Source organism: Accipiter gentilis, chromosome 21 (genome assembly GCF_929443795.1).
Source record: "Accipiter gentilis chromosome 21, bAccGen1.1, whole genome shotgun sequence".
NCBI classification, from domain to species: domain Eukaryota; kingdom Metazoa; phylum Chordata; class Aves; order Accipitriformes; family Accipitridae; genus Astur; species Astur gentilis.
This window is the reverse complement of record NC_064900.1, coordinates 726,411-741,077: the sequence shown is the minus strand read 5'-3', so window position 1 is coordinate 741,077 and position 14,667 is coordinate 726,411. Positions and strand designations below refer to the sequence as shown.

The window sequence follows — 14,667 nt, the reverse complement described above, 5'->3', positions numbered from 1 at the left end:
TCCACATGCACTGAACAGAGTCCCTTCGTACAGGGGAGGAGAAAAAAAAAAAAGTTTAGTAAGAAGGTAAGAAGGCAGGACAGACTGCACTGATGACACACAGGGCATGGCCAGACAAGTGTGCTGCGTACGTGCAGCCAGCCCCTTCTGTGCCCTTTTCCCCTCAGCTTGCCCACGCTGCTTCCTCTCCTCCATCACTCCCTTTCCCTGCCTTTGATTCTGGCCCTACACATCCCATAACAAGCATTGTACAGTCCCCAAATGCTCTTCCCCTGCACCCCATGCCCCTCAGAGGGACTAACCTCCATGTAATCCACAAGGTGATCCAGAGAGCCCTTCCCATTGACTCCACTGGACAGGTTCCATACCCAGGAAACCAGGGTTCTAGTCCTCTGATAGCTCTGCGAGGAGCTGGGGTAGAGCCCTTCTCTCCCGTCACTGTTTCTCTCCTCTGTGCTCCTTGGTGTTTGTGGGCATGAGCTTTTAATCACATAATCTAGAAACGACCACTCAAAACAATGCCTACAAACCAGCAAGAACTCAGATAAAAAAGAAAGCAAATGTACAATTTGTTTATTCTCTCATCCTATAGGAAACCTCAAAGCATTTACTAGATCAATTTGCAAGGAGTCATTAAAGATTACCCCAAAACTGGCAAGAGAACAAGAGTAGGTTTCGTGTCTTTGAAGTGTAGAAGCATTGATGCTTACCACATAGAAGAGTTTCACCTGCAGTGACCAAGACAGTATCATGCTTAAAACCATAAACACCAAGCACAAACACTTTCCGAGTAGCAATAGTTAAGGCAAAGCAAGCAAATTGACCACTTTATTCCAGTCTGATGCAAGTGGATTGTAATAACTCACCTCCCAGTGACACATCAAGCAGACTACAATCTTGCTGTACTGAAATGCAGCCTTCCACTGCTTTAAATGAGAGCTACTCTTCAGGCACAGAAAAGTAGGAAACTAAACAGTTTGAAAAGGAGACCAAGAGGTGGACAGGCCATTTTCAGACTCCTCATCTCCAGAGTCTAGGTGGAATAGCAACTATACATTCCCTACTGCTCAAGACAGCAATTCTCATGGGTAGTTGAACAAATACAGGAGACATATGTTAATGGAAAAACCCCACATTTTATTGAATGCATACAGTGGTTGGACAGTGTAGTTATTCAAAGGGTTTGTTCAGTTTGAGAGTTTCTAGTCCAGGAAATGGGGCTCAGTGCAGTAACACTTAGAGCCAAACAGTACATTGCAATTACACTGCAGCTTTCACTGACAGCAGTGAAAGAATCCCTACCAGAACGGGGAGACGTTCCTCAGTCTGCTGAATCCTCATCCACGCACTGAGACGCCTCCTCACCATGTGCTGCCCGTCCTTATGACGGTCTTTATTTGTAAACATGCATTCTTTGGACTGCTCTGCTACTCTGGTGCCCAGCCTGGCTGTCCAGAAACCACACTGGGCAACAATTCATTTCAGGGAGGGAAAAAGACTTTTAAAAAAAGTTTCCAAACTCAGAAACAGAGTAGGATTCCAAACATTGCCAGTTTAATCTGGCTAAGGAAAAAAAAAGTGACAAGACAGTTAGCCAGTAAAATCCATTAGAGACAGAAAAGCTATAGTAGGTTAGCTTTTTCCAGCAACAATAACAGAGATTCCCAATATGTTCTGCCTCCACACTCTAACCCAGGAGTGAGGGAGGGGGCAGGGGAAGACATCCTGATAATGAGGTGGCATAAGAAAAAAATAAAATCAAAGACAGAAGTGGTGCCGAGATGGAGGCTTCTACCTTCCAATGTCAAATCACCGTTCTTGGCTCCGTGGAACAGAATGCTCAGCCCTTCCCAGCACCTGCCACCAGGTCGTTCTTGCTACTTCCACCAGGCGGTGGTGGAGGTCTGGTCCTTCTCCTCCAGTCTTGAGGGAACAGAGATTGTGCACTCACCTTCATCACAGCCCCCAACCTGGAATGCACTGTGGCCAGGAAGTGGCAACAGGAGAAGAGGTCTTTTCTTGGTGGGCGTGCAGAGTGAAGTCTAGGAGCGGTGAATCCTACATGAGTAAGGAACTGTGCTGGCATAGTCTCCATTGGAAGCAATCTGCCTTGTCAGGCAGGGGGGTAGGACAATGGCGGGGAGGGGAAGAGTATTGAGTGCAGGGGTCTCAAGGGTATGCCCACTCCAAGCTCCTCAGCGTGCTGTTTTGGCACGAACAGTGTGACATTTGATGCACAGCACATGCCCATCCAGTGGAAAGCACCCATTCTCGTCTGCTTCAATGGACAAGGGCTTCCCACAGTCCTAAACAGGGAAAGAAAAGAGCGAGGGAGCTCAATGACAGCCAACAGCAGGGTAAACGCATTCAAGGAAGTGAGAAATGCCCCACTGCATCAGGATGATGGTTCACAGACCACCGCTCTGTGGTGCTAATGGGAGATACTATTTTGAGGGAAGAGCAAGCCCCTTCTGTGATCCCAGCATGCTCCCCCAGTATACACAGCTGCTGTATTAGGGATGTTAGAGACTACAACCCTGCATAGTCATTGTTCATGGGCTTGTGGTCTGTGAATGTCTAATCGTTTTCTGAACCTGCTTCAAAATGCTCCAGATTCATTCAAAACAACCTTAGTGGTTGGTCAGGATAGACAACAAAGGTGCCCAGTTGCTGATGACAGGGATGGGAGAGATGGGAGGAGTGGGGCCACCAGGCTTACCTCACACTTGTAACATTTCATGTGGAAATTTTTCTCCAGTGCCACCACACGCACTGTCTCATCCTTTCCAGGCTCTGGCATGATAGGCTCACTACAGACTGAGCAGCGTGGAGCATACTTCCTGCAACACACAAAAATACGGAGGAGACCATGACCACCGTGGCAACATTTGATGTAAGTTTCTCACTGCTGTACAATAGTATTAGCAGCAGAGGAATAATAAATCACAAAGAAGTTTAGGTGGGAAAAGTCCTTAATTGCTACGAGGTACATTGCTGACTCATTTTTAACTTCATGTCCAACAGATCACATGGGCAACCCAACCCCACACTGCAGCAAAATTAAACAGGTGCGAGGCAACATGACTTCTGTCAGACACCACATGCACGTGCTCTCTCCATACCTGTGGTAGTCATCCACACAGTGAGGCTGGTTGGCCTGGTCCACAATAAAAGAAGCCCCCTCCAGAGGGGTATGGCACATCACACAGGTGAAGCACTGGGGATGGTATGAGTTACCAGTGGCCTTCAGCATCCGGTCTGTGATGGTCTGTTTGCAGACACTGCACTTTTCCAAGGTCCCCTAAGCCCAAAGGAAACAAGTAAGACACATTAATCCAATCCTCCACCCCTGGGAGGCTACACCACAGACAGGCAAGACGGAAGGCAGAAAGAAAAGCAAGAGAGCGCAACCACAACAAGCTCAGCTCTCTCCAGCAGCTTTTATCCCAGTGACTCACAGCATAGCAGTCCTCGCAGAAGGGCTTCTCATCCACGTTGTAGAACTGCTGCCCCTGCAGCTGCTTCTCACATTTGAAGCAGGTGAAGCATTCCACGTGGAAGAGACAGTCCAGGGCTCTCACAGCTGGCTGGGTTCGTGACAGGGGCTTCCGGCAGAAGCCACAGAGCTCTGTCAATGGAAGAAGAAAGGGATTAGGAGAGACGAAACCCCACAACAGTCTTAGTCGTACTGCTGTCCACTGAGGGAACGCACCAGAAGTAGCAGCCTCTGCTGGGGGTGGATGCTCCATATCCTTCATTAGTTTCTGGGTCAACATCTCCAGCTCTTCTACCTCCTTCATGGTCAGACAGGAACTTCCCCTAGGTGGATCTGCACTGGAGCCTGCAGGTCTATGCTGCAGGAAGAGGAAACATTCAATCGCAAAGGACACATATAGACAGACTCCTTCCCACCCTGTCCCTAATAAACCTACGTCTCTTGCCTTTACTTCTCATCTGTCTCTCTCTAGGGAACAATCTGCCATCCACTGTGCTTGCTTCCTTCCACCTTTACATGAAGTCCTACTCCTCTCCACCACTGTCTCTAGTTACATCTCTCTTTCAGATGCCTAACAGCTTCCCCTAGCCTGGGCCAGACCCTCCCTCCTCATCCTCCAATTTCACTCCCAGTGCTGCTGTGCCTGTTCAAAGACGCTGGTCCCATGGCTCTAACCCTTACCATGTCTTTTGCAGCAGCAGGTTGTTCTGTGGGACGTGGCTTCTCCTGCACTTGGGGTCTCTCCCTCTGCTGGGCATAGGTGAAATTGGGAGGCTGTGGCCGAGAGGAGGGACCTGAAGGTGAAGGGGCTGTGAACTGAGTCTGAAGGGAGGTAGGATATCTTGCAGAGTTTGAGGGAGCCGTGGGAACATTGGCACCTGATTTGGACCCAGACTTAGGAGAGCCAGCAACAGGGGGTGGGGTGAATTTAGGGGTAGGCTGAGCAGAAGGGAGAGAAGGGGGTGGAGGGACTGGTGCTAGGGGCTCCTTGCGTTGCTGTGGGGCTGCCCATGGGGTTGGGGAAGGGGTCAAATCCACTCCAGGGGGCTTGAAAGGTAAGCTTCCACTTGGCTTTGGAGTGAACTTGGAAGGAAAGGAATGAGGAGTATCTCTGAGTGCAGATGGTATTTCCACAGGGGCTTTTGGGGCCAATGGTTTCTCCAGAGAACCTGTGGATCCTGGAGATACCTGTAAAGGGAAGCATCAGAGTTATCAGGCAGTTGTCAGCAAGGTGGAAGAGAAAATACCCTGTCTATAGTTGTAAGTCAGCAGCAATCCCAGACCCACAACACTAAGAGTTCCCACACTATTACATATTTAGCAGTCCTGACAAGCGGCAAGATCTATGCTTTCTGGTCCTTCACTTCTGCGCTATGCTTTATCCAGACATTTTAATCTTCAGTAGCACCCTTCTCATTCCCTCCATTCAGCAAACCAGTCATCTCGCCTTCCACTTGTGACATTCTGGAGAGCTCACCCGGGATTTGAAGGGGTCATTCTTCTCCATGTCATCCAACATTACGGACAGTGAGTCAATCTCAAGATCAATGCTGCTCATCTTGCCACGTACCTATACCACCATCCACGAGGAAAGAGGGAGCAGAGCACATTACAGGAACAGCCAGAGAACCAGGTGTATCCCCTTACAATAGCAGATTTTGACACTTTGGACTGTGGTACAGATCTGCTCCTTGCTTTGAGTAGATAGCAAGCTGGTGAAGATGAACAGGGCACAGTCTCCAAGGTCTACAAACAGTGGGAAAATGGACAGCCCAGAGAAACTCACAGAGAGATTTAGGTGGGAAAAGACATCTGGAGATCTCTAGTCCAACACCCTGCTCACAGCAGGGCTAACTCCCAAGCTAGAACAGGTTGCTCAGGGCCTTGTCAAGGTGATTTCTGACCATCCCCAAGGATGCAGATTCCCCAGCCTCTCTGGGCACCTGTGCCAATGTTGAGCCACCCTTGGAGGGTAACAGGGTTTTCTTCTGTCCAACGGGAATTTCCGTTGCCGCAACTTGTGTCCATTGTCTCTTGTTGTGCCCCAGTAAGAAGAATCTGTCTTCTCTCCAGCCCTTCTTTAGGTATTGCAGACTGCAGTTAGATCCCTGCCTTGGCCTCCGCTTCTGCAGGCTGAACAAACCCAGCTCTCGCATCTCTTACTTCAACCCCCAATGATCACTATGACCCTTTGCTGGATTGCATCTAGTTCAATATTCCTCTGGGGTTATTATACCGTGGAGCCCAACTGGAAACAGTCCTCCAAGATGCAGCCTCACTAGCACCAAAGAGAGAAATAATCACTGTCCTTGTCCTGCTGACTACACTCACGAATGTAGCCCAGCATGTGGTTGGCCTTTATTGCCACAAGGGTGCATTGCTGGCTCACTTTCAACTCACTGTCCACCAGGAACCCCAGGTCCTTCATCTGCAGAGCTGCAGCCCAGCCAGTTGACCCTAACCTATGCTGGTCCATGGGGTGGTAGCATTTTCTGCTTTCCCAGATCTTGGGGCTTCCTGCTGCCAAGTTCAGAGAGTAGCGAGAAGCTGTCCCAACTCACAGAGCATCACAAGCAACTATACCTCCCTTGACCTCACTCACCTGAGGGGCAGGTACCTTGCTCACAGGCCCTTCATCAAACATCGGTGGAGGAGGAGGAGGAGGAGAAGGAAAAACTTCTTCTGGGGCTGGTGGAAAAGGCTCTTCAAAGGGTGGTGGGGGTGGGGGAAAAGCACAGTTTGCGGAGAAACTTGCCTCCTCTCCAGGTGGGGGAGGAGGTGGCAGTGGCAGCTCTATGGGGAAGAATGAGAATAAAAGCAAGTTTGGATCATTTCTTACTCTTAGCCAGTACAAACCCCAGGAGGGGTCTTACTACAGCAAGTAGTTTCCCAGTACCCAGGGGACCCCAGCACCTATGAAGGACAACTGAACTCCACAGGCTGGCTTTCACCTTGTCCAAAGCTATTTGCCATCATACAAACTTTCCTCAGTAGCTACTGCAATCAGTCACTGGGAATAGTTATTGTATAACTGAGACACATGTCTTACTATGCCCTTTCCCACTCCTCCTCTCATTCTTTGGTCCCTAGCATATGCTTCTCTTGCCAGTAACTGGCTCAGATTGCTGAATACTGAGCAGCATTAGAAGGAATGCCAGTGGACAACCCAGGACCCTGAAGAGCCTGCATTATTACAGGACAATAAGCTGGCACCTCACATTTGGCTAGTAAGTGCTACAAGAAACAAATAGGGGGAAAAAAAGCAAGTCAGACCAACTACCCCTTACGCATATGAGGAATCACTGAAAATGCTTTATTTTTCTGGGAGATGAAAACAGCCTTCCTTTCCTAAAATGTCCCTGTACCAACACAGATTAGGACATGAGAAATTTTCCAGAACCCTTTTAAGCAGGCTGAAAAGCACCAGAGTGCCTCAATCTCCTAGAAGAAAACCCCATTGCTACCACCTATTGATATTTGCTGAAGATATGGAACAGGCCAAAAAAGAGACATCTTCTATAACAACAGTCAAATTAACATGAATCCTCCTCCCTTCACCATGTATAGAAGTTGTCCTCTTATCATCCAAGCAGCAAAGAACACTGAAGAGGAGGCGAGAGGCATAACTTCCACATCCCTTCTTCTGGGCACCCACCTCTCTTCCTAGCTAGCCCTAACCAGCAGCAAGGTGAAAGACCACGTGTTTCACTCCTGCTACTCCATGTGCAACTTTTAACATGAGTAATCGAATTGTCTCATCTTTATACCCAGCTGTTCTCAACAGACTTTATAAGGACTTCTCATCTGCAACCCAAGGCAGACGATACTGCCCTTTCAGAAAATGAAAGCCGAAATCTTATTAGTCAGTGGAATGCATAAACTGCACTGGTATGCAGCACCTCTTCCAAGCCTTCTTGTGCCACAGAAATTCTGCTTGGATGGGGAAGTAATACTAGGCTGGTATTTTTTCTCTGAAACTACAGTTTGGGATCAAGCTTATATACGCTTGTCTTTTGGTTTACTGAAATGATAAAGAATACTGCAGAAATTAAGCCTTGATCTGCTGTCACATTGTTTCATAAAAAGCCTGTTTTATGAATTACTCATACAAACAAAAAAGTTCCCCACAATGTTACTATACCAGATTTATACAATGATCAATACTATATATAACATCCCTACAGCAATACTAACTTAGCCATCCTGTTATTTAAGACAAAGAGACCAATTTCTATGGCTTTATGTTACACTACTGTTTGTGTGGGGAGTGTATAAGAAAGGGAGTGAAGAACTGAAGAGATGCATTTCTCTCATGACTGAGTTTGGTGGTTCATCTGTACTTCAGGTGTCTCACTGGCAGCCCTCACCTGATGGTGACACAGCAGCTTAAGCCAACTGGTTCTTTTGCTAATCTTTCTGTCAAGTTAGTTCCTCCATAATAAGCTTTATAAGGAAGGGAGAAGTCGAGCAAACAATACTCAGTCTCCCACTCACACTGTGTATTGAAAAATAATTTTTAACACCTATCTGTCTACTTTTGTACTTCAGGTAATTTATTTGTGTCAGTTTGAGACCTTCCAACAGGCACATCCCTAATCCACGCAACTATAGCAGAAAATCATAAAGCCTAAGATAAAACCTTGGACTGCAAACACAAGATTCCAGCCAACAACGTATGAGAAAAAGGCCACCAGAGTTAGCTGGTACAATTCTAGGAGACAGAAGCACCAACATGCTGAAGCCCTTGTGACTCAAGAAATGGAAAAAATGGCTTAATAATTTATCTCCTCTGAGCACAGGACCAGCCTTCCTACCGTCAGGTCAGCTGCCCACTAACTTAGCATGCTAACCTAGAAAACATCAGTGTTGCACAGCCTACGCCAGACAGTGAAAGGAAAGAAATTTAAATCAGCAGTTAGCATTATCTGAACATGCATGTCCTGACTGAGGATAGAGTTTTGGGGTAATATGCAGCACCAAGCATTAGCAAAAGGTCCATAGAGAAATTTCCAGTGGCCCCATGCTAATCAATTCCAACTAGGGAGCCACAAAACCAGGAACCTTCTGCTTCTTAGAGGACACAAAACCAAGCAACCAACAAAAACCAAAACAAAAAACCACCCCACCACCACAGGAAATAAAAAAAAGAAAAAAAGAAAAAAAAAGAAAAAGAAAAAGAAAACCACACTGAAACAAGAAGTCACTCTGCACAGGAAAACACACCCAACCCAAACCACTAGGAAAAAGTATAAAACTCTACCAGCCATAGAAACTCTTAAGTCTCACTTCCTGTTTATGATTGCTTCCCCCATTTTTTTCATGCAATTATTTCTCCTTCTCCACCTCCAGCAGCAAAGATGGCAACCGCAGAGTCCAGGAGAAGGGTCTCTACAGTGAGAGACAACAAACTTGTGCCGAGATGAATCAACAAGAAAGAGAACAGCATGATTCATCACCATTAGGGTCAACTTCCCTGCAACATACTTGCTCTCAGACATGCTGGCCAGAAACTGACTGCAGTTACACAATTATGCACTCAGGGAATACTACCAAAAATCCATTGCATTCCTCCAGCATCAGTATAATGCAGGACTGCCTTCCCGCCTCCTTTCCTAATGGAGATACTACATCTTTTAAGAGCCCTTTACAATCGTTTTATCTCATTCTGGAACCTCCCAGCCTCCACAGCAAGAGTATCCATCACTTAGAGCAGTGATGCCCTTGTCCTCATGTTTAGCCCAGTTACGGACCTTACACCCCAAGAATTTAGAAACGCATATTCGCATCTGCCATGCCAGCCCTCACCTACCTTCTGCCGGCAGGGACACAGACGTTGATGGAATCTCCCCCACCTTCCCCATCTGAGCACGCTGGGCGCCAGCTCCAGGAGGGGGGGGCACCGACGACTCTGACGCACCCCCAGCCTTGAAGGGGTTCACCTTGGGTTTAGGGGCGACCACAGGCGCAAACTTCTTCTGCGGGTTGTAGAAGGAAGGGGTAGAAATGTTGATACTGACTGTGGATGTCATGCGGGTCCCTGGGGCACCCGGGGAGGCCATCTTCTCAGCACCTGGCAGGAGAGAAGAGGGAGGAAACCTATATGAAGTCAGCCTTGGGCCAGAGGGGAAATTAACAGAGGGAAACACGTAAAACAGAGGGATACAGGAGTTTAAGTCCAGCCAGAGGCTGAGGTGCGCGAGCAGACCACAGAGTACTTCCAGGATCAGCAGAGGAACAGAAACTGCAGACAGCTCGAATGAGCCAGCACACTTCCCCGCATCAGCTCGGTATGGCGTTAACCGCAGAGGGGTTCTTGCCACAGAGAAAACCAATCTCTTCACTGGAGGAGAACCCTGCGTGCAGGCCCGCTGGAGCGGGCAGCGGCGGGCACCAGAGCCAGCTTCGCCCGCCCCGCACACCCTAAGGAGGGTGCCCCGCACCCCCTCTCCCAAAACTGGAATTAGTGTTTCCTCTCCCCCACTCACCCGATAAGGCCAGCTGGTTCCTCTTGACCTCCGCCTGTGACAGCTCTGGTAATGTCGCCCTTCACCGCCCCCCCCAACCCTGGCACACCCCCGCATCCTCCATCCTTTACCGCCAGGCCCTGGCGTGCCGGCTGCGCTCAGCTGCAGCAGAAGAACAACAGGGCGGCTGAGGAGCTGCCTGGTGTCACATCCCCGGGCAGAGTCCCCTCCTTCCCGGCCCTGGCCCCCGCTTTCTCCCCGTCCAGCCCCCCCCACACCCCCGGCGAGGCCGAGCACGGCTCCCGGCTGCGCCGCTGCCCACCCCCGCCGGGAAGGGCCGGCTCCCCGGAGACCAACCGGGACCCCCCCTCCCCACGCTGCCCCCCATCCCCGTGGGGTGCCGGGGCGGCAGCCAGCACTGCTGCGGCCGGAGGGCAGGCCCGACCCCCTCCGCTCTGCCTCAGGAGGAGAGCCGCGTTTCCCTCGGTCCTGCAACCCAGGCCACAAACCTCATTCGTGCTAGAAACCTCCATGAAGCCAGACGCTTTGTTGGAAAGCCCGGCGTGCCTACAGTCCTCCTAACACCCCAGCACAATAGTGCTTCCGCCAGCACCGGGGCTCTGTGCCAGCGGTTCAAGTTGGCATGTTCCAGTCGGTGGCCCTCCACGCTGCCGGTGTCTCTCACACGGACAATAACAGCTGCTGGGACAGACAGCCCCGGTGCCACAAACATCCGCCCACCCGCTAATTCACCCGTGGCTGCTGATAAGACCCGCATGCCCCCTTCTAGGCGCTCCCACCATTCGGTGCAGCGCAGCAAGATACAGTAACCTCTAACAGCTTCCCCAGGTCACAAGCGCGTGACAACACAGACAAACGTGAAGTCCGTGCTGCTCCACTTTTTGTTCCCTTTGTGCAGGGCCAATGAGTTGCATGCACTTCGACAAACTCTTCTGGGCTTTTCAAAAGGAAGAAGAGGCTGCGACGGTAAGAAGCAGCAGCCAAAAAGCTGTGCTGAGCATTTCCCACATGATCCAGCGTGGGAAAGGGCCAAGGCAGAAGAGTAATTAGCAAGGTCTGTCCTCCATCCCTCAAGAATTGTTAGGGGTCAAGTCAGAAGGGACTGACCAACACCCTCCAGTCTGCAGCTTCCCACCGAGCTACAGAAGCTATTAAAAAGACCTCCAGCCTTTCTTTGGAGACTTCTACCTCGTGCTCTGCTGTTTCACCATGGTGTAATGAACCCCTTGGTAGTGGTTCCACCAGAAGCAACAGCATTATGAGCAGAACGCCACAGTGACAACGTCACTTCCGATCATGATCCATACCGGGGTTAGTCAACACAGAGACAGTCTTGGGACATTGGCTGCTTCACAAAAAAAGTCCTGGCTTTGCTACCAGCAGCTGCTATCTCCCTTAACCCAAAGCAGCCCATTTCCCAGGAAGCTATGTCACACTTAAGGCCCTTTCTGCTCAGGGCTGTCTCCATCCAGCAGCTGCCCCTGCTCGTCCTCACTTCTGTTTATCAGTCCACCCCACACTGACCAAACAGGCTGAGAAAGGCTGGCCTTGGGGCAAGTCACCCCCCCAGCCCTGCATCACTGCCAACACCATCTAAGCCTTACCAGAAACACACAGCTGATGCGAGTCCTGTGGCACTAACTGTTTGCAAAAGCTATTGGAGAGGGAGTGTCACACCAGTAGACCTAATCTCAAATCCTTCTAGTCCTCACATTTTTCCTGAGGGGAGAGATTTTTTCTGCCTGCTGTAACAGCATTTAGGATGACTCAAGTGGAGCTATGAAGAAAGATGTCCCCAAAGGACACAGCCAGAATACTTAGTTGCCTCATACACTTTGTCTCCAACAGAGAGCAAGGAGAAGTAGGAGGACAGAACCAAGCAACACCTCCCTCAGCAGCAGGGTCACCTCCCAGAAGGTCCCATGGTGGGTCTGCCACCTCTTACGCACCCAGACAGCTTTCAGTTCTTTGACCTCAAGACACCACTTTTAAAAGTTCAGCTCCTTTCCCGAGGTAGCAAAAGCACGAGGAACCTGAGGAAGCAGAGAGCTGAGTGTTATTTTTCATCTCTGTTGGTAGAAAGCAGTTTGGCTCCAGGCACACAGGGAGCCCCCATAAAAGCTGGCCCAGCACCGTGGTCTGACACACCGCATCTGCTCTTCCCCCCAGCTGAGGAGGGTCAGAGGGAGAACTATAGCAGAAAATACAGACTGTGAACAGATTTAGGAGTTAAGATTATTTTCATCTTCTCATACAGAATAATTCCAGAAAGTTCTCCCAGCCTGGCCCAAAGTTACAAAGCTTCAAAGAGAGCAAAGTCCTATCAGCCATGCAAGCTGCAATGTAGAGCCTCAAAACAAGCGGGCTGGGGGAGGGGGGCATTCAGAGCTATAAACTTCTCCCACATATGCTGGGCTTACCTCCTCGTTGTGTGTGTGTGTGGGGATTAAAAAAAAAAAAAAAAAAGGAAAAACTCCAAAAAGCTATGCAAACATATTTAAAACATTAAGAAGTTCTACGACTTTGCAAGCACTTGCGCCTTCGGTTTCTCAGGGCACTCCCAGAAAGGCAGAAACTCACAAATTAAACAAGTTTCACGCACAAAGAGCCCCAGATTCCTCCCTCTCAAGCACATCTGGAAAAAGGCTCCGTAGGTGCCTCGCTCATCCGTAGGCGCACAAAAGAGAGCTTGTCCCGAGTAAAACCCGGCAACACCCCCTCCCTCGTCCCCGCCGCCCCAGCCACACAGGAGCCTTCAGCTCCCCTCCATTTCTACCGGCAGGGAAGAAAACCCACCTCATCCACACACACAAACGCGAACCTCCCTTCTGCGGAACGGCAAAAACCCACCCCAAACCCCACGAGCCCCCACCGTAAATCAAGCCCAAATCGAGAGACTTCGCAAGAGGCGACCGACCCTCCTGGCGGGGGCGGCCGGAGACCCCCCGCTCGCTCGATACCAGCCCCAGGGCCACAGACAAAAGCTTTTTCGCTGAGACAAGGGAAGAGACTCACCTCAGGGGACGAGGCTGAGGGGGAAATGCCGCCCCCCGGGGCTGGAGATGGCGGGGCTGGGCTCCTCAGCCCCCGCACGGCCGGCTGCCTCAGCCCGCCTCGCCTGGCCGGGGGAAAAGGCAGCAGAAATGAAAAGGTGGGGGGAGCTCCTGAGCCCAAAGGCTTCCTACCAACTCGCGGAAAAAAAAAAAAAAAAAGCCTCGCCCAGGCAAAGTTGTTTGACCATAAAAGGAGAGAGGCTGCGCGAACAGCTGAGCTCACTCGCTGGGGAATGTGGCAATGAGGTAAGGGCCGGGGGCGGAGGGGGGAAGGCGGGCAGCGGCGGGGGACGGGGCTTGCTGGGGCAGCGGTGGGAGCCCCGGGCGGGCACCGTGTGTGTGAGAGAGCGAGCCCCTCCGGGGACGGGGGGGGGGGGGGGAGTATTTCTCTGCCTGCCGTCACGAAGAAGAACCGTTTGTTGGGGTTTTCCCGCCGCCTCACCGCGGCCCCTCAGGCCGGGCCCACCCCGGGCCGGGCCCGCCGCCTTTTCCCCCTCAGAGGGGCCTGCTCCTCCCGCCTTCCCCGACTCAGAGCTGCCCCCGGCCCCCCATTCCGCTTCCAGGCGGTGAGGGGGATTTTGGGAAAGAAATGGTGAGTCAGGGCGAGTGCTGGCCTCTTCCTCGCACGAAGCAGCTGCCGCAGCATCTCACTGGCGCTCCCCCAGCCCTCCAGAAATTAAAGCAAACATCAGATGACTCCGCCGCGTAGAAAAGCGGCTTGTCCTCCTTGTACGGGCTGCAAGGCGAACACTAAACCGTTTTATATCAAGCACCAGCCACTTGAATGGCTTTGTTGGGTTGCCTGTGGTGCGCATCATCAATTTTGTTTTTATTCCCGTGCTGGCTGGGCGTTCAGCCCTGCTCTAGACCGGGGGGCGGCCTGACCCAGCACAACAGAGCGTGTCATCTTCAACCCCTGTCTTGTCGTCTTCTTCTCCTTGCTTCTGAGCCTCTCGGGGAGGAGGGATACCAATAAAGACAGAATTCCTGTGCTTTGCGTAATCGTTGTACTTTGGAATTTGGCCTTAACGTTGGGGTTCAGACCCCCTACTGTTGGAAACTCCTTGGAGAGTTACTGTATTTGGTAATGCTCAGGAGATACGGGGCTTGTCTGCTCCTAAGACTTACCTATCAACATAGGTACCTTTCACTACTGGTAATTTGCTCGTAGGTGGTGAATAAGCCACAAACCACACCAGTTAGACTCCCAGTGTGCGCTACTGCAAAATGTTCGTATTGGAGAGCTCTGCAAAGAGGTTCATCAAGGCTTAAGAAGTACAGTGTAAACAAATCTTTAATTTTACAAACAAGGTTTGTACAAAGAGATAATATCTTTTATTTAACCAGCCGATACAGTTGGAAAAATTGGGCCCTCTGTGAGGTTTTTTGTTTTTTGCATACCATATGAAAATGTCACCCATAGCAATGCATAGCACTGAGCATCTCACTCCTTACATAGCTGCGACCATTGAACTATTGATCTATAGCTGTGAATTGCTTAGGGATATATAGCTCTCGTATGGGCGCTAAATAATCCTGAAGTTACTGCTGCTTTTGTAGGCATGGCATCAGCCCTGTTACTTCCGCAGATTAATGCGCAAAGTAATTATACAGGATAAGGAGGATAACTCTG

At 50.3% G+C, this 14,667-nt stretch overlaps 2 protein-coding genes across 6 annotated transcripts in view; one reads left to right on the top strand and one right to left on the bottom strand.

Annotated features, from left to right (window-relative positions):
* Positions 1–1,116: 1,116 nt before the first annotated feature.
* ZYX (zyxin) lies at positions 1,117–13,126 on the bottom strand. 4 transcript variants are annotated; one of them, XM_049824401.1, is made up of 10 exons: positions 12,997–13,126; positions 9,306–9,566; positions 6,099–6,289; positions 4,974–5,066; positions 4,178–4,684; positions 3,713–3,854; positions 3,459–3,628; positions 3,123–3,301; positions 2,720–2,840; positions 1,117–2,306 (listed from the first exon to the last, which is right to left on the bottom strand). In XM_049824401.1, exons 2-10 carry the CDS (start codon positions 9,553–9,555, stop codon positions 2,196–2,198), a joined length of 1,764 nt encoding a protein of 587 aa, XP_049680358.1. In that variant the 5' UTR covers positions 9,556–9,566; positions 12,997–13,126; the 3' UTR covers positions 1,117–2,195. The 4 variants fall into 4 exon arrangements, with proteins under 4 accessions (XP_049680358.1, XP_049680359.1, XP_049680360.1 ...); XM_049824402.1 differs by lacking the exon at positions 12,997–13,126 and adding an exon at positions 11,931–12,014; XM_049824403.1 differs by lacking the exon at positions 12,997–13,126 and adding an exon at positions 9,982–10,194.
* A 59-nt stretch (positions 13,127–13,185) lies between these two features.
* Positions 13,186–14,667, top strand: part of FAM131B (family with sequence similarity 131 member B) — a 78,781-nt gene continuing 77,299 nt past the window's right edge. The window contains exon 1 of one of the 2 annotated variants that reach the window (XM_049824407.1): positions 13,186–13,280. The gene's annotated coding sequence lies outside the window, so the exon portion shown is untranslated. The remainder of the gene's footprint in view (positions 13,281–14,667) is intronic. The other variant, XM_049824412.1, reaches the window with a different exon arrangement.